We start from the raw sequence: 25774 nt of genomic DNA, 5'->3' as shown, positions 1-25774 counted from the left end.
GTTTTATTACTGGGAGGAGAGAGTCTTCTTTGCATGTAGAAGCCGTCTCCATCTCCCCGTACTATAAGACCTCCACCCCCTTCTTGTCTCTGAGGGACCTTGGGGGTCTTTGTCATTTTGATCGTGGAAGAAAAAGCTCTATTTGACATAATGGGAGAAGAAGGCTGAGAAAGCATTTTCACCGTCGTCTTTTTCACTTCGCTTTCCTGATCTCCTAAGGGCGGTGCTTGCTTGATCGATTCCAATAGACGAGGAGACAGAGTCTGTTCATCTGCATGGGCACTAAAGAGATTAAAGTCGATAGGAATAGTAGGGGCAGTAGAAGCAGGTAATCGATGTTGATACCTAGAAAGATAGGATGACGCTGCTTGCTGTGTTTTCCGTCTACGCGTTCTCAAGAGAGAAGAAGAAGAAGAGCGTCGACTTCCTAAGAAGGGTTGAAGAGCTACCTGGCGTTTCTCTGCAGCTTCCTTCGCCTGCTGCCTTTTCTTTTGTTGACGAAGCTGATCAAGAATCGATTTCTTCTTTCGAAGAGACGCAGACGACATCTCTTTTGATAAAGGAAGTGACAGAAGAGATGAAGCTTTCGAAGAGGATGAAAGAATGATAGAAGGAGAATCATTCACACAAGACATATCTGGATGATGGGGGTGACGACTGGTATGTATAGGAGAAGAGCAACCTCGAGGCCGTGCAATCGTATCAGAGGGAGATAACGATGAAGGTTGAGATAGATGAGAAAGAACAGGTTCTTCTTGTACATGTAGGAAAGGAGATCTCTCTCTTTTCTTTTCTTCATTCTGATGGCTGCTATCATTGCATAAACGGGGAGAAGACATGCTACGAGAAGAACAAGACGCTGAAGGGACATTCTGATCGCTCCTAGGACCTCCCGTCCTCCCAGCGTATTCTCCTTCTTCCTCTTCATCTCTCCAATCTTCTTCTTCTTCTCCTCCTCCTCCTCCCGTTTTACCTCTTCTTCTTTCCCCTCCTTCTCCCAGCTCCCCACAGTCATCCTGTTTAGCTCCGTCGACCCCCCCCTCAGGCTTCTTTCTCCTATCTTCTTCTTCTTGTCTATTCCTGGATGATCCCCCATCCATGCTCTTCTTATCATCTCCATCTTCTTCACGCAAGTCTCTACGCTCTTCCATCATCCTTGTTGGTGTCTTTTCTTCTCTCTTTATTGGGCCTGTCACGGTCGTATCCGAGCTACGATGAGAGGTCCCCCCCCCAGAACCGGATTTCTTGAGAAAGCCTGTGAAGATGCGCCGACGAAGCCCTGAGAGACGTCGGCTACTACTATGACTGCTTTCGTGAGGGCTTTCTTCGCTCCTCCCTTGCATGTGTTGACCTTGCATCGGTGTATTATCTGAAACAGAGAGATGAGTTCGATCCGTAGGAGTAGCAGTTGGACTGAAATTCTTTCCCCCAGACGAAGAGGAAGGTAAAGCAAGGGCTTCATCCTCATCGCTCCGGTGATGGTAGGGAAGAAACACCTTCTTAAGAGGTGAAGAAGAAGAAGAACAAGAAGAAGGAGAAACCAAAGAGGATGAGGGGGAATGATGGGATGTAGGAGGGAGGGGCGGAGCATGGCTCGATGGGGTATGATGAGGAGGAGGATGACGGGAGCTATTCGTGTTGAGATGATCCGAGAATGAGGAGAAAACAGAAGATAACTTCGTTCTTCTACTGCTACCACCACCACCACTGCTACTACTATTACTACTACTACTACTCTGGCTTCCTGTAGGTGTACCTAATCTCCATAGTCTTGAAGAAGGTTTGAAGGGAGAAGAAGAAGAAGATTCGCCAGATGCCCGAGCAGCATGACTTCCATCTTCCTTTGTGATCATTTGGAGAAGAGGAGGTGGAGGGCGAGAAGGAGAAGGTTGCTCTGATTCATGATGAGAGGATGTTCTCCCTTTGGAGGCTTTACGGCGGAATCGCCCACTTGTTCTCTCCCCTCCTAGTAGACTAGGACTCTGCCGACCATGGCTCTTGTCATGACGATCATCTTCGTGATGGACGTGATCCTGTCGATGCTCTTCTCCTTCATTTAGATTAGGAACAGGCGAAGATCCCGATGAAGATGTGGAAGAGGAAGCATTGAGAGAATTCTCTTGCCCTCCTACTACCCCAGCAGCACTCGCAGGAGAGAAGACCATACTCTCTTGATCTGACGCTTGTTTTGCCTGTGAAGGAAGAGGGAGAGAAAGAGAAATCACTTGGGATGCCACCCCACTCTTCTCTTGACTTTCCCTTATCTTATGCTCCTCTTCTTCATTTCCGTTATCCTTTTTGTCATTTTGGCTTATATTCGGAGAAGACGGGACTTGGCGCTTATCATGTATCACTTCCATTTCTTCCTTGTCTCCTTCCATAACGGGAGTCTGATGAGTTGACTCAGTAAGGAAACCTATCTTTTCACGAGGATGAGGAGCTTGGAGAGAAGAAGAAGGCGAAAGATCACCTGCTAAAGGCGTGGGAGGAAAGGCGGTCTTTGTTGAGGATGAAGGGAAGACAACAGTTAGATCGACAATGCTTGGGCTGGATGAAACAACGTCACTCGTAGAATGGCTCTGAAGAGAAAGCCAAGAAGATAGAGATGGAAAGAAGAAGGAAGAATGATAAATACTAGACAAAAGTTCAGCACAGGAATACAAGTAAGGCGCCGTCTATATAGTTATCGTCACAGGTTTCTCCGTATATGAAGAAAGATTTGCACCCTCATTCGCATCCACATGCCTATACACACACCTGACGCCTCCTTGCTCCCCCGTGTACCTCGTCGCTGTCTCTAGTGTATGTACACCCTGAGTTATACTTAGAACTACTGTACTGACTATGTTCCGAGGTACAAGGCCGGCCCTCTCCTGTAGAACCCTATATATACAGAAAAACAAATACCGTGAGGGTTGAAGCAGCCACTTACATTGTACGCTGAGCATAGAGACCCCATCACAGCTGATGTATGTATGTACGTATGTATATGTATGTATGTATATGTATGTATATGTATGTATGTATATGTATGTATGTGTGCATATGTATATTTGTGTGTATGTATTGATGTGGGAATGTATGAATTCATGTGTAGGTTTATGGACACATGTAGGAAGGCAAAGAGAAGCTACTCGATGGAGGTTGAATGACAAGCAAGAGCAACTTAGAGTGTACGTACATCGGGTGGAGTAGGCTCATGGACGTCAACGTCACAATCCCCTACACATTTGGCGACAAGTGGAGCACCTCCTTTCTGTTCATTCGTATGACTTCCTGTCCTTCTTCTTCTTCTCTCTTCAAGACATCCTAGCAAAATCTCTAAATCCTCTTGTCCTGCCTCTGCGCCTTTCAGCTTCTGAAGGAAAAACAACAGAAAGAAATCTTCGATCCAATCACGAGAGAAAGACGGGTAAAGTACTCCTCTTCTTCTACTCCTCTCCGATTCCCTCTCCTGCAACGACCTCTGTTTCGTCTACCAAAGAAAGAAGGAAGAGAAGAAGAGATCTTCTTTGTTTGATCTCGATCGAGACACTTTATTTACTGCCAATGATTCATTCATTCTGTTTGGATGGCGGGGGCTGCAGCTATCGAAGTAAGACTGTCTGTACATACACCTGAGAGAGGGGCTCAAAGCTTTCTTCGCTACACAGAGATAGGACGATGAAAATGGCAAATGAATGGCCGTGAAGAAAGGAATGAAGCGAGAGGCCGCAGTGTTTACGGATCTCTTCGGGTTGACGTCGAACAAATCAAGAGGAGGATGACAACACGCAATTTCATTAAAGCGTGGAGAGGTCTAGTGTTGCTTGAGTCTGAAGGAATCAGTCTCACTAGCAGAGACCATACCCTATGTATATATAAATATATGTTGATACGTATGTAGGAGTGCATATATGTCTGTCTATCTATGACATACATATGCAAATATGCACCAACTTCACATATATATTCATATGTACATAATCGCCTCTCTCTCTATACACGTAGTATCTATCGATTCATCTAGATACATAGGGATGTGAAGCTATGCACAAGAATGACCAGAAGCAGGGTGACCCTCTAATACAGAAAAAGCATAAGTTAGGACGTGAGAGGCAGAGAATGCCAATGGATGTACAAGAGAAAGAGAGGACGAGCGACTGTCCAAAGAGAATCAATTGTTACCTGAGCGAGAGTCGATTCCATTGCCGTCATACATCTCCCACCAGATTGAGGGGAAGAAAAAGGAGAAACAGAGAGAGAAGACTCATCAGAGCGCGAGGAAGAGAGAAGAAAGAACAAAGGCTGCGGGCGATGGTAAACTGCAATTTCTTGCAGTAGAAGAAGTCGAAGAAAGTCTTCGTGAAGATTTACAAGACACGATGGACAGAAGAAGAAACCGCAACAGCTGAAGGGAAAAACAAGAGAGGCGAAAAGACAGCAAAAGAAAGAGGGAAGAGGAAGAAAGATTGGAGAGAAACCGATATAGCATTATCATCACATGACTTGATCTAGAGACAAAGAAATTAGCAGGACTGAAGATTTCTAGGTATTCGGGTAAAGAAGGAAGGAGTGAGGAGTTGCATAGAAGAAACATCTCAACACCCCACATGCTGATGCCAGGTGTAGACAGAACTGAGGTGATGAGTGAGAGATGTGAGAAGGAGGAGAGACGGCTCGAGTGTACGTACACCTCAATTCGGCACGACGCTGGAGGTGTAAGTGCGTAGGAGTCTAGTGGAGACGTGAATGGACAGAAGATATTTTTTGTGATCACAAAGCAATTCGAGCATAGAAGAGGCAAGCGACTTCTTGGGGAAGCGATCCATCCACATACATCGGTCACAGTGTTAAGCAGAGAAAGACCATTCGAGCAACTCGACAGAATGACGTAGAACCCTGCATGCTTCACTCCCTCTCGACTCTCCTCTACAAACGAATATGAAGAGAATTCAACCACACCTAGAGAGATCGGCCAAGTAATAGGTAAGTACACGAAGGCATGAACACATACGTAGAGACATAGAGAGATTAAAGATAGATAGATAGATAGATAGGGGACGGAACATGTATATACAGTATGTGAGAAGATATTACACACCAGAGACCGACTAGAGAAAGATCTCCATCGACATCCATAGAAGAACTTACTCGCAGAAAGCTCCGCTTTCACCTGTCTCGAGCCCCTTTCCTGAGTTGGCTCTTCCGCCAAAGAACTGACTTGATGCAGTCCCCTCTCGTAGTACACCTCCCCCTACACCTGGTGTGGTGGCTATTCTCAAACCTCCTGTGAAAGAAAAATTTTCTCCTTTCAATCCTCCAAAACTGAATGGAATTCCCGAGGCTGTTGCTTTTTCTTCTCCTTGAGAATCGTTGACATTTCTTTCAAGAGAAGATCCTCCCCGAGGAATCACAGCCAAGCTGTCTCCACTCGGACACAAGACCCCCCAAGTTCTTGACGAAACATCACATCCTTCAACTTCTACGGTGTATGTACACCCGAGGTGTTTTTGTATACTCTCTGGCACCGTCGTCCTCCCCTGTTGTTTTAACAAGGTCCGACGATGTCTCTTTCCAAGAGCATTGAAGAAAAGATCGGCATCTCCTCCCGAAGAATACACAACATATCTCCTCTTTGGATGAACTGGAGGAGACGAGACACCTTCAATCGAAGGACCCCCCTCTGATCCAAGTGCGAATGAAGAAGGAGGACAAGCACCATCTGTCTGAGAGAAGGATGTGCCTGCAGCAAATTGACGAGGATGCGAAAAAGAAGACGGATAGATAGGAAGACCTGAAGAAGGAGAGGAAGAAGAAGATGATGAGAATAGGAAAAGAGAGAGAGGAAGAGGGAGAGAAGAACGACGAGAAGACAATGATGAGGATGCTGTAAGAACATCGGACTTTTTTCCACATGACCAGCATGTATTAAAGAAACTGACGAGGGGTGGAGGAAGATCTTCTATTCCTTGCACAACTCCTCCTTCAAATGCCATCGAAGTAGCTACCATTCTTGACAGAGCAACAAGAGGAAAGAAAGGAGGGGGAGAACAAGGACCCATCAAAGCAAGAGAAGAAGAAGAAGAGTTGCGAGAATGCAAGGAAGGGTGCTGATGTTGACGTGTTACATGAGTGCTACTACTATCATTATTAATATCAGCATCTGGATGACTTGACGTAGGCTCTTCACTGCTATAGGCCGTTCGAGTGGGTTCCTGCGACGAAGAATGAAGATCTTCGTTCGTCTCTGATATGGAGGAGGCACGAAGAGGAGAGGGAAGATTAAGAGACTGTCTCTTCTCTCTTTCTTCTTCTTCTTCTCCTTGCCTATCATCTTCCTTCACAGTCGATAGTTGAAGAACAGGTGATTCTCTGTTAACTTCTGCGCTAGTTGGGGCCTCCTTCTTTTCATCAATTCCCATGAGAGGAGACGACGAGTTGTTTGAGAAGTGTAGAGACGCCCGAGTAACTTCAAGAGTATCAAGAGCAGAGAGAAGATGTGCTCTAAGAAGAGACACAAGGACGTCGTCATCCTCTTCAGCAGGTGTACCTGACACAAGCAAAGAGAAAGAAGAAAGAGGAAGGAAGAAGAAAAGCGGGGATGAGAAGTTCGTAAGTCAAAAAGAGGGAATGATATGAAGAGAGGGAAGGTCTATGTGTATCTATACCCATGTACCTCTATCAGACGCCTTTTATGGGCAAGACCGTAGCTTAGAGATAGAGACACCTGGAAACCCATAGGTGGATGCTTGCTTCATTTGAGTGTATGTACACGTCAAGCAACTTAAAAGAAGAACAAGAGAGGAAAGAAACAGAATCACATCCCTTCGGGCCACAAAAGAGTTGTAGAAAACCTACTTATACTATCACGTCATATCGAACCATCTATACATCCTCATACATACATATACACATATGCATACATACATACATATTCAGAAAAGTATATGCGTACATACATCTGTCTAGAAAGTTATGGGATGCTCTGACGGTAGTAGTTGCGGGTGTTCCTGAAAAGTAGGCTCTTAAGCCTATGCACCCCAACAGAGACGAAGAGAGATGTACGCACGTATGTGATGTATGTACCTACATACGTGCGAAGGTATACATACAGAGAGCGGGAGAGGTGGAGCCAGGTACCGATGACGTGTAGGTTTCTATACACATGTATACCAAGCGAAGGACAGACAGAAGACTAAGAAAGATGCAGAAGAACTCTCCACATTCATTCAGCAGAATCTCGTGTGGAAATACATCAAAAAAGACCCTTGTCCTGCCCCCCCCCGTCACTCCTTCTTCTCTCCCTCTCTTTCTGTCTCATCTTACCATCGGAATTTTTTCTCGAGGAAGAAAGCGTCTTTCTCCTTCCTTTGAGAATAACTGTCATGAGAATCTCATGAACGCGTTTCTTCATATCAGGCCATGATACTAGGAGATGATGTCTATCTCTTGTCTTCTTTTTCGTCTTCTTCCTCTTTCTCTCATACTCATGTACAGGAGAAGACAATAGACGGTCTTGGGCTTTCTCTTGGTCGGCCTCTTCATGAGGGCGTTCCCCGTCACACACCATAGAAGAAGAGATGTTCTTTTCTTCTCTTGAGTTCATCCCCCCCTTCGAAGAGAGGGAATGAAGCCAACCTGCCTTTCTAGACTCATCTGTATTCCTCTTCTCCCTCTTTGTGTTCTTTTCTCCATCTCTTGTTCTTCCTCCTTCTTCTTCCTCTTCTCCTCTTCTTTGGATGTGTTTCATCTCGTCTTCTTCACCACGACTGTCTTCGTCTCCTTCTTCTCCTTCTCCTTCTTCTTCTCTTTCTTCTTCATTCTTTCTCCCCTTCCGTCTAAGGAGTAAATCTCTCAAGTTCATTAGCATAGCTTGAAGGGTCAGAATTCTCCGAAGATTGACGCAGTATCTCCGTCTATAGACACCTGGAGCGTCAGAGACGGCAGAGGGGCCTGAGTTCTTCATCTCTCTTTCTCCTGTCTCTTTCTTTTTCTTGTCCTCTTCCTTTTCTCCTTCTCGACCGAGAGCTTTCTCTCCTTCAGATATCTTCTTCTTCCTCGCCTCTTCCTTGTTTCTCATCTCTTCTTCTTCTTTTCTTTCTTCTTCTTGTTCTTCTTGTAGAGGTCGATGAGGGTTCTGCTGGCGTTGTCTTAAGAGCCTCCTCTTGGTGATCTGAATAGCTACCTTCTTCTGTAGGGCGCGAGTGTGATATCTTTCATACCTGTCTTCCTCTAGAAGCACACCCGCTGTAAAGAGAAGAGAAGGCGAGAGAAAGCCTGAATTAAAGAGGAGAGAAATCGCTCGGAAATCCCGACGTTGGATCGCCACAACAAGCGTCTGAAGACGTAAGAGGATTAAAATACTTGCTTTCTTCTCCTGTTCAACTCTTAATAATCCCTCCTCCTCCTTCTCTTCTTCTTCTTCTGATCTTCTTCTCTCACCCCCATGATCGTGTTCTCCCCCTTCTCTCTTCTTTCTCTCCATTCCTTCTCGGCCTTCTTCTTCTTCATTATTCTCACTTCCCTCGCCTTTACGCTTCTTCTCTTTCTCCTTCACGGCGTCTTCTCCACCGGAATTCTTCCTTTTCTTCTCTTGGTCATCTTCGTGGCTGTTTCTCGGCTCTATCCATTCTTCAAGAAAAGAAGCCGAGGAAGAGAAAGAGAAAGGAGAGTTCGACTCTCTTCTAGTACTTTCTTCTTCCGATAAAGAAGGAAGAGGAGAGGGGAGAAGAAGGCGTTTCTTCGATGAACGATGTAAACAAAGACCAGCTGGATGAAAAGCTTCGATATAACAAGGGCATCCAGATATATAGGGTTGATAGAGAAAGTAGAGAAGCATGGGATAGCTCCCTGTCTCTATAGCCATCATGACGCACAAAAGTAAAGATCTCATCTGCAAAAAGAGAAAGCAAAGAAAGAAAGAGGAAAAGAACAAAGAGAAAAGAAAAGAAAGAAGATCATCAAAAGAAGGAAAGAAAGACAGACAGAAAGAGAGATTTGAGGTGAAACACTCTGAGAAAGAAGAAGAAGAAGTATTCGAAGATGATAGGACAGAGAGCTTCACTTAGGCGTGAGTCTAAAGCCTTCGCACTATCAATGGAGGAAGGGATGTGAGTGAGAGGAAGAAAGAAAGCTTTTTCGCCGTACTTCTCTATGGAGGCTCTCCGTGTATGTATCTATCAATCTATGTGCCTATGTATCTATTGAGATAGTAGGAGATAGCCTAACCAAGGCGAAGGACATATTTATTGCAATTAGTGAAAATGGCAAGAAAGAAGACGACGAGGAAAGAAGTATCAACGCTTCTGGTAACGAAGCTTTACAGAAGATCAAAGAGACGTGAGGAGAGGAAGGAGTGAAGAGCCTCCTCTCTCTTTTCCAAGCCAGGAAATTTTCCTGGCGTTACTGGCGATGAACGGCATAGGAAGGACTTTCACTAAGTCATGGATAGATGAGCAAGAAGAAACAAAACAAAGTAGAGTAAGAGAGAGACATACACACCAAGACTACGATAAATCAGATCCGTTCTTCTTCTTCGTTCACCTTCCTTTGAACTGTGTGATCTTATCGATGATAGGAAAGAAGAAGAAGAAAGAGACGTCGGGCATCCACAGGGTGGAGAGGTCGCATGCATGGAGAGGTAGAAGAAGATAGAGAAATCGAAAGAATAGTACCAACAGTACATGCAGTTAGTTCTCTAGGGGCTTCCCTTTCTCTTAAGTAGATCCTATACATCCGTAGGTGTACTGCTCTACATACTCCAACCTCGCCTTCCGCACACCCTCCCTCATACATACAGATTCATACATACATATCCATGTATACATACATGTGCATACCTATATATGTACATATACATGCGGAGAGAGATTATATGCGCTGGTATAGACATATACATATGGAGTGAAAAGATAGAGAGAGAAGAATGCCATTCTCTTTGTCATGGTCAGAGTCTCCCCTAATGCGAAGTTTTTCTCCTCTTCTCTCTCTCGACCCTTCAGCCGTGCATGTAATCATACCTCAGAGAAGGTCAGTTGTTTCTTCTCTCCTTCTCTATCCATCGTTTCTTGTTCTTCTCCTTCTCCTCCTTTTGCACTAGTTCGTCTTTCCCTTGTATCTTCACACCTACATCGACAGCAATAAGAAAGCATCTGAGAAAGAAGAGAAAAGTCCTTCTCGAAACAGGCAGCGAGAAACGGAAAGACGCCTTCACTGTTCTTCTGTGTCAGTAGAAGTCTCCCTACATCAAACGGGATAGAATCTGGATCTGTCCCTGCTTCTTCTCTATCTTCTCTCGAAGGATATTCTCTCTTTGGAAAGGGAAAAGAAGAAGGAGAGAAAGATGAGTTCTTTCCATTGACGTTCAACTGCATGAAAAGATGAAGGAGATTCTGTCGACCTATAGAAGGCAAAGGACACGCTAGTCCACGAAGACGATCCTGAAAGAAAGAACACAAGAAAGGAAAGAAGAGAAAGGGACAGAGAAGTGAAAAGAAAGAAGAAAGAGAACGAAAAGAAGGAAAGAAAGAAAGGTGTATGTATGATATATAAACGAGAAGCTAGTGATGGTCCTGCCCCTAATAGATACCTTGGAATGGAATAGAGCTCTATAGCCGATAGAGATCACAGCTAGAGACTTCACTTACTCGAACCTACACATCGATATATACATACATATATATGTACTGTATGCACGCGCATATAGAATGTATATCTCGATACATATACATATATCTATGTAAAGACGTCGAAGAAAAGCCTTCTTGTACTTTTTCTTTTCATGCTTTCAACACTCTACCTTCTTTAGCAAAGGTTTCACACATCACACACACTCTCTCTCTACTCTCTTCTCAGCCTTCACTTCTTTGTTTCTTTCTTTCTTTCTTTCGTTCCTTTCTTTCTCTCTGTATCACACTGCCAGATTCTATGAAGACTTCCCTACCTGCCGAGGAAGGCCGCGGACAAGAAGAAGAAGAAGCGAATCGTGAAACACAGGAGTCCGCGCAAGGAGAGCCCGTCTTCTTTCACCTGCAAAATTGCAACACGAAGAAGAAGATAGACGGTCCACCATGGCAGTGGGGGGGAGAGCAAGAGAGAGGCATGTGCCAACTAGAGAAGAAGAAACATACACAAGAAGCGAGACAAGACAGTGAGGAATGGAGACTTCCGAGAGAATCATAGAGAGGAGAAATTAGAGAAGGAGAGATGAAAGAAAGTAGTCCATGACTAGGAGTTGTAGGAATAAGAAAGCCCGTGTGTAATCGATCAAAGTAAGATCCACCGATGAGAGCAAGATCTCCGATGATATCGATGAATTGGTCTATCAGACTTCTATCTCGTACTAAGCTGTCCTCTTCTCCTCTTTTTGTTTCTATTTGGAGAGGAGTCCAGCTGAATACGGAGAGTCCGAACCCTTAAGCCGCTACTCTGTCACGCGTGCATCGTGCATCTCTCCCTCTCCCTCTCTCTCTCGGTTGTCGATCTTTCAGCGTCGACGGGGAAGGGGAGCCTCGATGCTGTATCATCTAGTACGTGACATGCCTATCGCCTCTTTCTTTCTTTCTTTGGTTCTATCTGTCTTCACGTCTGCGTCTGTTGAAGACACTGTGTGAGTAATGAATGGAAAATGAAGAAATTGGGAGAGACGGAGAATGAAAAGAGATAAATAGACAGGACGGAGAATGAGAAGAAGGAAGAAGGCATAAAGGAGGAGGTGCCTGATGATGACAACTTAGGACAAAGAAAGGAAGAAGAAAAACACCTCCACATGTTGAGAAGAAGAGAAGAGACAGCGAGATTGTTCATGAAAAGAAATGGAGCTGAGAAGAAGGATGAGAAAGAGATGTCTATTCCGTTCTTTTTCTTTCATCTCTTGTATTTTGACCTACAAGCATCCAAGCGGTCAAGGATCAGCATCGAAGCTTCTTCATTGCCATGGGCTACAGTCCACATTAGAAGAGGCCAAGTCCCTCGATCTTTCTCGAGGTCTCTTCTTCCTCTTGATCTTTTTCTCCGTCTTGTTGTTTGCGAACTTCGGCTCTCTTTGCCTAGGAGTCTTTGATATCTCTCAAGAAACACCTTCCACGGTAGACTCCCCCCTTGTCTCCCATCACCATCGCCGATGTTCTTTTCAAGCATCGAGACATCTCCTAGGAGGAGACCCAGTTCAGCCTTCTTTTCTTCTTGTTCTTCCCTTGAAAAAAACCACGAAGAAGAGGGGGGGGTATCTCCACATTCTCCTTCTTTCTGTTGACGTGAAGAAGAAGAAGACGACTTCTTCCCTGAGAAGATACCTTGATCAGCTCTCCTTAGAAAGCCTTTCCTTGTTAGACTGTGAGGAGGCTTTCTTCTTCCTTTCCTCTTCATCTTCTTCTCTTCTCTTGTTTCATTAGCCCTGTCTTCTTCTTCTTGGGCTTCTGTTTTTCTTCTTCCTTCTATCTCATCCTTCTTCCTATCGTCATGGCCCTGAACCTTCGCATTATTCTCTCTTTCCTCTCCTTTCTTCTTCTCCCCCTGTTCACGCTTCTCTCTGGAGACCTCTTCTTCTCTCTTATCAACCACACCGTCTCCCCCTCCTTCAAGACCGGCATTTCTCCCTGCTCTTGTCCGATCTTCTTGGTCGTCTACAGAATGACAAGGCTCCAGCGAAACGCCTCTTGTCTCTACAGCAGCAGGATCATCTCTTCTAAATACCTGGCTTTCTCGAGAAGAGAATCGGATGAGAAAAGCGCCCTCTGAAGGTTTACGGCTATGCAGACCAAGGGCGGAGTTCTCTTCCTCTGCTTGGGAATCGCTCTCTCTTCCTTCTTGTTCTTCTTCTTCCTGTACAGAAGATGAAGATGTGCTGTGGCGACGATGACGATCAGATGATAGAAGAAAAGAAGAAGAAGAAAGAGAAGACGGGGAAGAGGTCAGAAACTCTCCGTCACTTGAAGATGCGGATGAGAAGGAAGAGAAAGAAGAAGAAGAGGCGGAAGAAGAAGTATTTAAGAGAGATACAAAATTCTCCTCTTTGACATCTTTCTTCTCGTGAGTCTCCTGCGGGCAAGTGTAAGGTGGAGGGAGAATCGAAGCATAGAACATCATCTCTAAATCTTCAAGATCTTCTCCATTTAGGCGACACAGAAGACTGTCCTCTCTGCGATACGGAAAGGAGATATCGGGAAAGTCAAGGAGATCTTCTTCTCCCTCTCGTTCAAACATATCTCTCATGAGCTCTACACGATGAGAGAAAGAATATCTCCCATCACTTTCATGCTGAGGGCCTCCTAGGGAAGGAAGTAGTAGTAAAAGTAGTAGCGATAACCTATCTCTCTTCTTACCGTCACGCCATTTTTCCTCTCTACATAATGATGCCTGACGTGAGGTATGTCTACAACATGGCAGTCTTTCTCTCTCTCTCCTCTTGGCCGGTGTTGAAGAAGAAGAACAGCTTCTTCTATGAGACCCACTGCAAGTCCTTCTTTCCCTCCTTCTTGATCCCCTTTCTCCCCCTTCACATGAATCTTCCGACAAACTTCTTATCTTCCGAGAAGAAGAAGAGAATCTTACACCTTGGACAGGTGTACATACATCACGACGGTTCTTTTTCGTCGTCTCCTCTCTACACGTCACAGCACTATTAATCCAAACATCACCTTCATCGGTGTCAGCAGCCCGATCGTCTCTCATCGTCTTCATATCTTCTTTCTCCTTCTCGCTTTCTTCTTCTCTTCCCTCTCTTCTTATTCTGTCGTCTGACCACCCTAGGAAAGAACGGTTTGCTGGCGAGAAGAAGTACGAAAGAGCATGAGAGGAATGAAAAGAAGACGACGAAGGAGAGCTTCTATCATGAAGCAGCCATGAGGTATGAGATAGAATACGTAGCGGGTGAAAAGCTGCTAGAGAGGCAGTCACTCCCTCATGGGATAGAAGAGAGATCAAACGACAAGGAGGTCCTTCAAGGGCTGATGCTTGGAGCGCATCAATCGCAAGTGTTGAGAGAGGAGAAGGAGAAGAAAGAAAAGGAAAGACACAAGAAGACGATCGTGGTGAAGAAGAAGAAGAGAGGAGTGCTAAAGAATCAGGAGATGAGGCAGGCGTGTGATTCGGGTCTGCTTCTCGATGTTCCGGCAGGAGAGAAGAGTAGATAGAAGGGCAAGGAGGAAGAAGAGGGGGAGAAGAAGAGGAAGAGGAAAAGGGAGAAGAAGAAAGAAATCGAGCTGTATTGAAAGCAGCATGAAGTCCTAGGTCAATCGAACTCCCTGTGAAAGCCCCGAGTTTCTGTCGTTCTGATCCAAAGAGGGGACATGATAAGCTGTACAGACACCGGGACGCAAGTTATGAAGACATTCACGATGTGAAGAAGAAGAAGAAGAGAGAAGAGAAGGACGACTGCCGAGCTGATCAAAGAGAATAGGACGGACGTGCATGTGAGAAAGGTACGAAAGGATATCAGATGATGCTATGGCTACATGAATGACATGTGGATGATATGAGCTTGAGTCAGTCAAGTCTTTCTATAAGGAAGATAGAAATCTGTGAAGTGTCTCTACCGCCGAGATCTATTTTTCATCGAGAAGACATGCAGATCACCTAGTGTATATATTCTTCTCCTTCACATACACCACTAGAACGGTCTCTGAGATAGAAAGAAAGACGTATAACGCCTTTCTTTCTAGATGTAGTACGATGAAGCATAGATAGACTTGTACTTGCCTAGATACTTTTAGATAGCAAGCACGTAGGTGTCCGCTTTCAGTCTCATTCTATGGAAGATGAAGCACGTCGACTTACGATTCTTGTGGGTGAGCTGTATGAAAAGAACTCCCATGCCCCTGTTGGTCTTCTTCTTCTTCCTCTCCTTCTTCTTCTTCGTCTGTCGTTGTTCCTGAGTCTTCTTCTTCTTCTCCCGGGGGTGAAATCTCAAAGTCTCTTTTTCCCTCCGAGTGACGACGTTGCTTGACTTTCGAGAAGATATTCTTATCTTCTTGTTCTTCTTTTTCTTTTCTCTCATATCTGTCCTTAGTTTCCTCTTTTCTTTCTCTTCCAGGTAAACTCCTCCTCACGTCTTCTTCGTCTTTTCTCCTACCATTCCCGGAGACAGCATCTTGATCTTCTTGATCACCGAGCTGAGAAGACTCTGCCTTACCATCTCTCTTGTTCTCCCCCCGTTCCACCTTGTTCTCCTTCGTGTTGTTCTCCTCAGCTTCTCGCGTCTTCTCTTGGTCCCTCTCTTCACCTTGTCGAGCGTCTCCCGGAGGGAGTTGTAAGTCTTCATCTCCTTCAAGAGAGAGAGATCTAGTAACGTCTTCGACTATACTCGATACGAGATGAAGAGGCATGGAATACAATCGCTGCCAGAAGACAGATGTCTTATCAGATGCACTTGTTCTCGTTACCGTATCTTCTTCTTCTTCTACTTTCTTCTTTTCTTCTTCATGCCACCCTGACGCGTTCCTTCCCTCCTTCATCTTCTCTATCCTTTCTAGGCCTTCTTCTTCTTCTTCCTGTGTCTGTGAGGAGCCCTTCTGTTTTCTTAGCTTCTCTGTAGAGGGAGCGGATGATGAAGGATCACTTGAAGTTGTAAGCGACGTGTAATCGTTAAAGAGCTCTCCTTCATTCATTAACTCTCCTCTTATTGGACTGTCGTTGTCGTATGTCGAGATCGTTGGTGATAGCGCCAAGCTTGTCTTTCTATTCTTCTTCTTCTTTTCTTCTTCTTTCTCTTGGACTGTATCCCTTCCTTGAAGGATGGAGGAGAGGAGACCGTCGTGGGCTGGGCGAGGAATGGTGGAGACAGAAGAAGAGGAAGAGGAACCGATGTTGGGAGAAGGTCGAAGTTCATCTGAAGACAACGTAGATGATGTCGATGGAAGTGGATCGATTCGACTATTCGATGATGCAGAAGAGGATGAGCTAGCTGAAGGGGGAAAGCTAGACGGAGATAAAGGAGAAGAAACAAAAGAACTTCTTCTCGCCTTCCCTCCACCTGAAGAAGAAAGGAAATTTCTGAAAGATTCCTGCTGACTCTTATTGCGACTTTCTATCTTTCTATTTGACGATGTCTCATAATATCTCTCATTCATATCAGAGACTTCCTTCGATTCTCCTTCTTCGCCTCCCCCTTCCTTCTTTCTCTCGCCACCTAGAGATGACGAAAGGCAATGTCCATCACTGAAAGCAAGATTTCTAAATCTTGAACTCTCCTCATCACAGCCATGGTTCTTCTTCTTCTCCCCTGTCTCTCCTTTCCTTTTATGACGATGGTGATGAAGAGAAAAACGAGGACGCCTTCCGAATCGCTTAACGAAGCAGGCTGGGGGGAGTGGATAGGTAGACATGAGAGTGAAAAAGAGACAAGGAACACCCCACAAGAGATGGTAGAAAAGCTAGTTGTCCGGACGCATGAGCAGACAACCGCACTTACTCAGTGAGCGGGATGGCTAGTTAGTTAGCTAGCTAAAATCGAAGTCATTTCTAGTTTTCATACTCATCCCCGGAGTTAAGGTCATTGGAGGAAAGTTCATGCAGTCAATCAAAAAGAGAGGAGGCTAATGATGTAGATGTAAAAAAGACAGGAAGAAGCAGAAGAGTGAGGAGATCCTTAGGACTGACTTGGAAGTCTTCGCATGTCGAGAATGTAAGTAGACACGTGTGTCTAGAAATAGCTAGCTCCCTCCGGTGATGCTATGAGACCTCGACTACCCCTAGCCAAGGTGGTCGCCAAGTTGAGGGATGCTGAGACAAAGTCACGCAGGTCGAAGGAGACCCGACCAGCACAGGGGATCTCTCTACATATCTACATGCCTTACAAACCGACATAAATATATCTACATTCGAACTCAGCGATAGATAGATAGATACCTGAAGAGAGAGACGCATGTTGTATATGCTCTAGGAACAAACATGTACGCGCTGTCCTGTGTGCAGACGAGGGACCATTTGCGTCTAACTGTCCGGCCCCCTCAGGCGATGTGGACAGACACAGGGATGAGACTCTAAGCATATGGCTAGGTATCTGAGCCGATCCGGACAAATTACATAAATAAACAAAGCTACTGTTGAACCCGTATCCATCCGAATACGACGCAAGAATCGACTCCACACGAAAAGGGAGACCCTACTGTTGTGTGCTTTCCAACAGCATGCATACATTTACGCGTAGACGTATAAATGCATCTCGCAGTTGAAGAGCTAACGGAGAAGTGTTTCCGGACGCTGAGCTGTACGTACACTTGGCAGTTCGATGAGTGATTCTCCAAGCATCAAGTTGTTCCTGTTGCTGAATGAAACGCTCAATAGCCTGCTGATGAGAGCCTCGAGCTACAGCCCGGCTATTTTTCCCTAGACGATTCACAATGCCGGCATGTGCTCCCCCGTCTAAGAGCTGCTGCACGAGCTTGAACGATCCTGAGTGAGCTAAAGAAGGAGAGAAAAAGCAAAGAAAAAGAAGGACATCAGGAGTTATGGTTCCACCCTTCGATGAACCCATAGAAGAATGAAAGAGATGGGGTATGAACAGAGGGACGCTACAGCTACACACCAACTCTTTCAGTCTTCCCCAGATGCCTAGTTAGATAGATAGATAGATTAGAGACAAGTAGACAGATACGCCCTTACTTCGATGGAGACATGGCCAGCGTGGCAGTATCGTCACGAGTGATGATAGGAATCTGATCCCGCCCTTCCCTTTCCCATGAAGTAATTTTTGGGACAGAAATCTCTACTTACAGAGGGAGAGAGTGAATGGCTATCTCGTTTCTACCCCTTCCCCTCTCAACACCTACAGAAAGTAACATTCTCTAAGAAGGGACAGGGTGTTGCAAAGCTGTTCTGTTTCGCACAACGAGAGAGAAAGAAGCAGGCGAGAGAGAAGTGGGTGAAGAAGTGAATGGTGATCCAAAGCGAAGAGCTGACCTGCGAGGTGAAGAGGCGTCCATAAATGTGATCCTCCTCTTAGGTTGAGATCGAAAGTAAACGGGCATACCCTTGTATGCAAAGAATGCTGTAGAACATCAACAGCACAACTAGCGTTATGACCGCCCTCTCTTCCTTCTCCCCCCCCTAGAAGACATAGAAATCCAGGAGGAAGAAGAGTTGGTGAGAGAGGAAAGAAATCCAAGGCAGCTGCATGCGGTCCTAAGAAGATGGCAAAAACAGCCATTTGAAGGGCTTCAGCTGCAGATGATGCTGCTGAATGTCTTTGAAAATGAAGAACTTCATTTCGAAGCTTAGGACCGACGATGCTCCCTTCCCCCTCTATTTCATACAAAGGTCCATCAGTCTCTTGTTCTCCCCCTCCTCTTTCATTACAAGAGCGGTGACCACGTACAATAGAGATGAGAGCTTTATCATGTAACACGCTCGCCTCCGTAGAACCAAGACCGCAAGACGATGAACGCTCATTGCCATCTCTTCTTCCTCCTCCTCTTTCTACATCTTTCATACCAGATGCTGCTGTACGTACACCCGAAGAAGAGGTAGTTTGATGTGCTACACCACACTGGTCACAAGAACTGTCCCCTGAAATATCTTTGAGAATCTTTTGAGGGATCTCCTCTGCCAAACTTCCTTTTAGTCCTTTCGTTTTCTCTCCAGGCAATTTCTTCTGTTGTCGAGATGAAGCTGAGAGAAACGGATTCGCTTCATTTCCCTGTCTCTCTCCTCCACTGTTCTCCTTCCGAACTCCAGAAGAAGAAGAAGCTGGATCTTTCTTTGAATCGGCAATCATTCTATCCTTCTCCTTATCACAGGGTGTAGATACACCTGCGGGAGGTGGACTGGTTGAGGCGGAGAGAGGGGAAGAAGAGATAGCATCAGCACTCACAGATCGCTTTCTTGAGACACCTGGTGACGGACTCTCAGCTATTCCTCGAAATCTCTTTTCTTCTTCTTTCCTCTCCTTCCTTGCAGTCGTACTAGAAGAGTCGCCTCCCTCCTGATTGATAGCTGTCGAAGAAGTTTCACTTTTCACGACCCGGTTTTCTTTTCCCCCTGAAGGAAGTAGAGAATTCAGTCCGACAACATGGTAATCTATTTCATGTCTTCTTCTCACTGAATTCTCTCCCTCTCGAGGATAATGACTGATCATCTGTGGACTTCCCCCTCTACTATCTTCTGACTGTCCTCGTCTTCTTCTCTCTATTCTCCCATCTTCACTTTCATTCCTCTCTTGTTGTTCTCCTCCCTTCTTCTCTCCTAGAGGAAGAAGATTCCTATCTCTACCTCTACACCCTCTTCTACTCTCGCCCCTTTCTCTCCTGTCTCCTTCTTCTTGTTCTCCCCCCCTTCTTTCGTCTTCTCCTCCTCCCTTCTTTCTCATCCACCCCCCTTGATTCCTCGTGGAAGAAGAATACACTTCGCCATCACTCTGCGTGGGAGTCATACCAAGGAACTTCTCCATTAGAGAAGGCATTCCTTCAAACTCACTAGTCGTCTTCTTCGTCTTCGATCCACGTATATGTTCCCGTAGACACAGGGCCGCTCGAGTAAAGACAGATGGAGCTGCTATGAAATCAACACTCTCTGCATGCACACAGGTTCCTTTCTTACACTTCGGATGAGTCACTTCAAGAAGCTCTCTGACAAACCACAGGCCTTGCTGTTGCCCCCGTCGGGCGGCTAGATGTATAGGACCCCATAGATCGTTATTGAGCTGATTTACACGCAGACACATGCGAATGACAGGCGGTGATACAAGAGAATAAGAAGAATGAGGAGGAGGATGATGCATAGAGAAGGCATCTGAAGCTCTCTGAGAAGACGACGTAGGGGGAGCAATAGCTTTGCCTTGATCGGAGAGGGAAGCTACTTTCTTGTCATTCGGTGACAGAGGTCGAGGTGGAGTGGTAGAGGGGTAAAAACGAGAAGGACATAGATGTCCTTGAGTATCTAGTCCTTCTTGACCAAGTGTAGAAGGAGGTGGGTTGTTGAGGTGTGAAGGTTGAGAGGCTTCTTCTTGCTCTTGTGGAGAACACTTCGAGTTCATCTCCCCATCTGGAGAAAGAGCAGAAGAAGAAGCAGAGGCTGGGAGAGAGATAGCTACACGACTTGGATGTGAAATCGCATCGATTCGAGGATGATGTATGAGAAGTAACCCGACCTCAATCGCTGCTGGGAGTATCGATGTTCCTAGCAATCTTTGGAAATGAAGCCGAAGACGACTATAACGGCTCAAGGATCTAAGGAACTGTCTTCTTTTCTTCGATGAGAATGAGTGTCCATAAGAATACCCGACTGCAGTTTCTCCCCCTCTTCCTCCGTTACTTCCAGCGTTCCGTGAAAGAGACAGAAAGACATGTTTATCTTGGCCATAGAAGGGGGATGTCGGAAAAGCATGTGAAGCATACCCAATAGATGAGAAAGAAAAGAAGGAGAAGTAATCCTTACTTCGGCACCCACACAAAGGAGTCAGCTGTCCCGTCTTCGCCTCGCATTCATTCATCTTCTTCGCACAGTGGAGAAGAAGAGACGAGTCTCGTGTATAGATCAGTGGTGTATGAGAATAGTGATGGTCCCCTAGTAGAAGGGAGCGTGAAGAGCATGCGGGTCTGAGCTTAGTGTTCCTTGGATATGGCTTGGATAAGAAAGACGACGACCGTCTAGGCGACGAAGATGACGAAGAGCTGTTCAGAGTATCCGAGAGATCTCCTGGTCCCCCACCTCCTCCTCGATCAAAGACAGAGAAGAGAACATGAAGAGGAGAATTGCCGTCCGCATCAACGGCTGTGATATCACAGCCCGCATGCAAGAGGAAAGAACAGAGAGGAAAGTCAAAGTTGACTGTTGCTACATGAAGCGGAGTTCCATAGATCCCTGCCCCTCCGTTCAAAAGACGATAGGTGTCTAGTAGAGCTAGTTGAGATGGGAGAAATGAAAAAGAAGAAGAAGGACAAAAAGATTCCATAGAGAAAAACGAAGAGGAAGAAGAAGAACAACGGGGAGGTAAAATAACAGAAGAATGAATGAGAGATGTATCAAGATACCCTTTTTGAAGGCCTCCCCCATTCTTGTTTAGGAACATCACACATCCTTCATCCTTCGCATCGTCATAGGGATCTTCACCTTGATGAAAAGAGAAAGAAGAACAGCATGTCTTCTTCCTATTCTTCGCCCCCTTCTTCTTCTCTTCATGGAGACTGTCTTGTTGTATCTCCTCTATCGTAGTAGCTTGTCTCTCTGGAAGCGCTTCTTCTTTCTCTTTTCCCCCTGTCTTTCTCCCCGTCAACATAGCATCTCTCACATGGGAAGCGGATGTGATCTGTTCCTTCCTAAGACTCTTCAGCAGCGGCTTTTCTCTCTCTTCTTCGCTCCCCTTATTCTGATCTGTCAGGTCGTCCCTATTGCCTCCTCTCCCCTGATGCGTGGGCTCTTCATCGTCAATAGACAAGAAGTGCTTCATGAGTTCTCTCTTCTTATCTCTCCGTATCTTTTCCTCGTGTCCTGCAGCTTCGTCTATCTCCTCATCCTCTCTCAGTAGGAGGGGAATCATCTGCTGTTTTTTCTTCTTCTTTCTTCTCTTGAGATCTTCTTCAATCTCCTGGCGTCGTTGTCTCAGCGAGAAGGTCACTTCTTCAGTGAGAAAGACAGCAAGATTGAATTGCTTTTCTTTGATAGATAAAAAGAAAGGCGACCAGCCATCCGCATCAAGGAAATAGAGACTTGACTTGCCTCCACGAGTTAAAGCTCTTGCTACACCTTCATGTCCCTCTAAGGCTGCCACATGCAATCTTGTTCTTCCTCTTGAATCGCTAGCTAATGATATATCGCTACATATACACCGACATACAGCTAGCCGTATCTCTTGGATACATAGAGAGAAGAAGATCTTGTCGTGCTCACACGTAGAAGAAGAAGAAGAGGAAGGAGCGACAGAGAGAAGTCGCGGATAAGATTCAGAAGACACAGGAGGACAGACCCAAGCATCTTCATCCGTGGAAAAGAAGTACACGAATTCAAGAAAAGAAATACAACAGGAACATGCCTTTGATAAGGAAGAAGAAGAGGAAGAGAAATCAGAAGAAAACGAAGGAGATACAGGATGGTGGACATGATGCGAAGTCTCTTCATTCAACCCAGAAAGGTGATCTTGACGGGATGAGGAACATTCACCTACCCAAGGAGCTAAGGCTGCTACAGACTGAGGTGCGAGAGGGGGGGGTGAGGCAGGAGGAATCGATGCTGATGAATCGACAAAAGAAGAGGATGAAGAACAAAGAGAAGACAATGAAGAATGACATCCTCCCCCTCCACCGGTAAGTAACAATTCTTCCTCATATGAAAAGAAAGAGAAAGGAAGGTGATGGTTCATCTCACATCCACAAGTTCTTCCGCGTTGCTCTTCGTCTTTTTCTCCTCCTTGTCTCTCTCCTTCTTCATACCTTCCTCTTGATGTTATATCTGACACAATCCCCGCCGAGGGAAGATTTGTATTTCTAGATTGATGGATACTATAAGAACTAGAAGAAGAGAGATCTCCCTTCTTCAACGATGAACGGGCATCTTCACCACGTGAAACGTCGTGTAGAAGGACGTCTTCGATTTTTTTCTTGAGGTCTCTTGCATGTGCATGCAGCCAAGTTTCTATAGCTTGAAGGCGTGAGAGAAATCTCCGAAGTTGACTTCCTCGTATAAGCCGAGGAAGTGGAGGTGATGTATATCTTAACCAGTCAAGAGAAAGCTCAGTCAGGGGGTTCTGTGGGTGTCCTTGTTGATAGAGGCGAAGAGGTATAAGTGTGAAGTTATTACAGTGTATATGCACCTCACGCAAATGAGAGAAGAAAGGCGAAGAAAGGAAAGAAACATCTCCTAATGCATTCGCTTCGAGATGTAAGATTTCTAGAGGAGAACAAGAAGACGACGAGGAGGAGGTCAAAGACGTCTCACTAAGAGATCTTAAACAATCCATGATGACTTTCTTTTCTCTCCTTGTTTCTTCATCGTCATCTACATCAGGAGAGAAACCTCGTCTGTTCCTCTTCTCTCTCTCTTGGAGAAGAAGATCACTCTTGTTACTTTTCATCCCCCCTACATCCACCGAATTAAGACGTATACATCGCCTACCTCGATTCATACTAGGACCTCCACTGGGACCGCCATCTAATGCTCCTCGATGAGCACTCATAGCATTCAGACCTACACTCCTCTTATTCTCCTCTCTCTCTCCTTCTCCTTGTTCTCCTCCCCCCCCTTGACTAAGACCCTCCTTCTTCTCCCCCCCGGGCCCGGCACCTGGTAAGAAAGGTGAAGGACACGAGTGGTGCAGTGGCGACGAATCTGAGATGCCGCGCTCTCTCGCTTTTTCCCCGTCTATCTTATTGCAGGAGAAAAGTGAAGGAAAAGCCGTTAAGAAATTTGAACTGACACTTAAGATCTTAAGGTGAGGGAGGAAAAGAAGAACAACAGGGAGAGACGTGAGAGCATTGCCATCTAGAAGCAGTGTATGAAGGGAAGTTAGATGGGCAATCGAGAGAGGTAGGGAGCTCAGGTTATTCCAGCGAAGATCTAAGAATTCAAGGACAGGAAGATAAGAGAAGAAACCTGGTCTTATCTCTTTTCTTAGGATGAGCGAGTGTGTCTCTAAGACTCCGCCTTCTCTCCTTTCATCTCCCCCTGTTCTTTCATGTTTTCCACTAGGAATCGTCATCATTCTCTCACGACCATGACTCTCCTGGTAGACATGTCTATCTTTCTCTTCTTCTTCTTTTCGCCTTGTTGCTTCTCCCTGAAGACGTCCCCCATGAGCGAGAAGATCACTGCCTCGTCTGCTACCTCTCTTCTGATCAGAAATCTCTTCTTCTCCTTCATGTAAAGGAGAAATCTCTCGGTTGCTCCTTTCATGTGTACTTGGACCTGCTTCATCTTCTCTTTCTAAGCCTTTAATGCCATCTCTATCTCTTCTTCTTCTCACAGAGCCATCTTGACTCCCGTCACACGGTCTATCTTTGTGGCTCTCGTCCTCCCTCGTGTCCTTCTCCCTCCTTCTCCTATGAACGAGAAAGTAAAAGTCAGGAGAAATGATCGATATACCACAGCTAGATGCACGTAGTTCCCGAATATAAGGCGAGAAGGTCTTTGGTACCCCAGAAATGATATCAGGGCTAAGACAACATGATAAAGAGGGGGGGAAGGTCTCATACCCCCCATGTCGAGTCTTCTGTTTACTCGCACTCCTCTTCTTTTCTTTGATAATCTTGCCATCTACAACCTTACATCGTGAAACATGTAAAGCACATCCCTGAGAAAGATCTCTTGCTTTAGAAGAAGAAGAAGAAGGAGACAAAGAAGATGATGAAGTTGAAGAACAAAGAGAAGACTGTCTTCTTCTTTCAAAGAGACTTCCTCCTCCTCCTCCATCTTCTTCTGTATGACCGAGACCAGTTGAATCATGTCTAGCAAGCTGACATGTCTGGACATTTAAGACTGTGTTAAAATCTTCTCCACCTAAAGGATTTGTCGCGGTATTGTCGGTAGAGTGCGGTTCAGGAGAGGAGAAAAGAGACGAGACAGAAGCAGCTGGGAGCTTCTTCTCTTCATCTCCATCATCTCCATCGTCAGATTCCCTGGGAACGGAGTCTGCGTCGTCTTCTCTCTCATCTTCATCGCTCGAAATCCTTCCTTTTCTTAGCGAAGATTTTCTTATAGTGATTAGCACAGTAGACGAAGGAAGAGGAGAGAGAGAGACTTCCTTACCGAGACTGTGTTCTTCCTCAAGAGAAGAGTTGAGAAGTCGAGCTGCTGAGGGCTGTGGATGTACGTCTTCAATAGTCTGATCAATTAGAACACATGCGCCTGGTCGGCGTAGAGGTAAGTGGAGAAGGAGGTGAGAGTTGGGAGATGAAGAAGGGGACGAGATATGTAGGGATGCTTGAACATTCGTGTCCTGAGAGTTCTTTTGTCGGAAGGATCGAAAGGAATTCGTCTGAAAAGCATAAGGAGTACCTCTATGACCTCCGTCTGGATCAGGTAGACAGGACAGGGGCTCACCGGGTGTCCGTGGTGTGTCTCCCGCCGATGAAGTAGGACTGGAGAAGAGAGAAGACCCAGAGAGAGATTCCCACTCAGGACATGTATAGACAAACCGATGTTGAAGATAGCGAAGAGGAAGAGAAGGCAAAGAAGAAGAAGAACCGGCGGGAGTTAATGAGATGGATGAGTCGTGTGAAGGTTTGAGAGGGGGGAGGGTACTCGAAGATGAAGAATCGGCGGGACGTTGTTTGCTCCCATAGACATCTTCGTCATGACATCGAGGGGAAAGTAAAGACGCAGAAGAGGAGGAAGAATTCTCACGCGGTGTAGCGTCGACATGGCCAGATGTTGGACTAGAGAGAGGAGTCGGACCCAGGAAGGAGTCTCCCCTAGATGATAGAGGACGTGATGAAGGAGACGATGGAGATGCTTGGCGCTGTTGGTGTGGTCCGAGGAGAGAAGGAACTCTCCTAACCCGATTTGAAGAAGGTACCGGGACTGTCTTTGAAGAGGTAGAAGGATCAGCTGAACGTCCCTGAGCTTGCAAGATATCATGATAAGTTAATACACGTGAAGAAGCTGGAGAAGGAAGGGGCTGGGGAGGAGATGAAGGTGTCACAAACGATGGAGAACTCGTAGGTGAAGAGGAAACAGACAGCGGAACATTCGACCCAGATAAGGAATCTGAAATGGGACCTGTCGGCGGATGGTTCAAGGGGGAAAGAGAAGGAGCGGCTGCTCGTTCTTCTCTTTTCTCCTCTGAAGGCGTAGTACCGGAGGAGAAGAAGATACGGCCCCACATGACGGGGAAGACTGCTAAGATGAAGTGAGGAACCTCTCTCAG

General features: G+C 45.7%; 1 protein-coding gene across 1 annotated transcript; it reads right to left on the bottom strand.

Moving 5' to 3' along the window:
- CSUI_003006 (leucine rich repeat-containing protein) lies at positions 1–25774 on the bottom strand (the record flags this gene model as incomplete). Its single annotated transcript, XM_068063204.1, has 13 exons — positions 17881–25774; positions 17117–17382; positions 14758–16265; positions 11867–14278; positions 11264–11373; positions 10925–11010; positions 10002–10421; positions 7309–8875; positions 5134–6532; positions 4168–4390; positions 3182–3358; positions 2758–2883; positions 1–2579 (listed from the first exon to the last, which is right to left on the bottom strand). Coding segments are annotated over exons 1-13 (18723 nt in total), but the record flags the coding sequence as incomplete, so codon positions are not given.

This window comes from Cystoisospora suis, assembly GCF_002600585.1.
Source record: "Cystoisospora suis strain Wien I chromosome Unknown contig_1272, whole genome shotgun sequence".
In the NCBI taxonomy this organism is placed as follows: domain Eukaryota; phylum Apicomplexa; class Conoidasida; order Eucoccidiorida; family Sarcocystidae; genus Cystoisospora; species Cystoisospora suis.
Note: the sequence above shows the minus strand (reverse complement) of the source record. Positions and strands in the feature narration are given on the sequence as shown.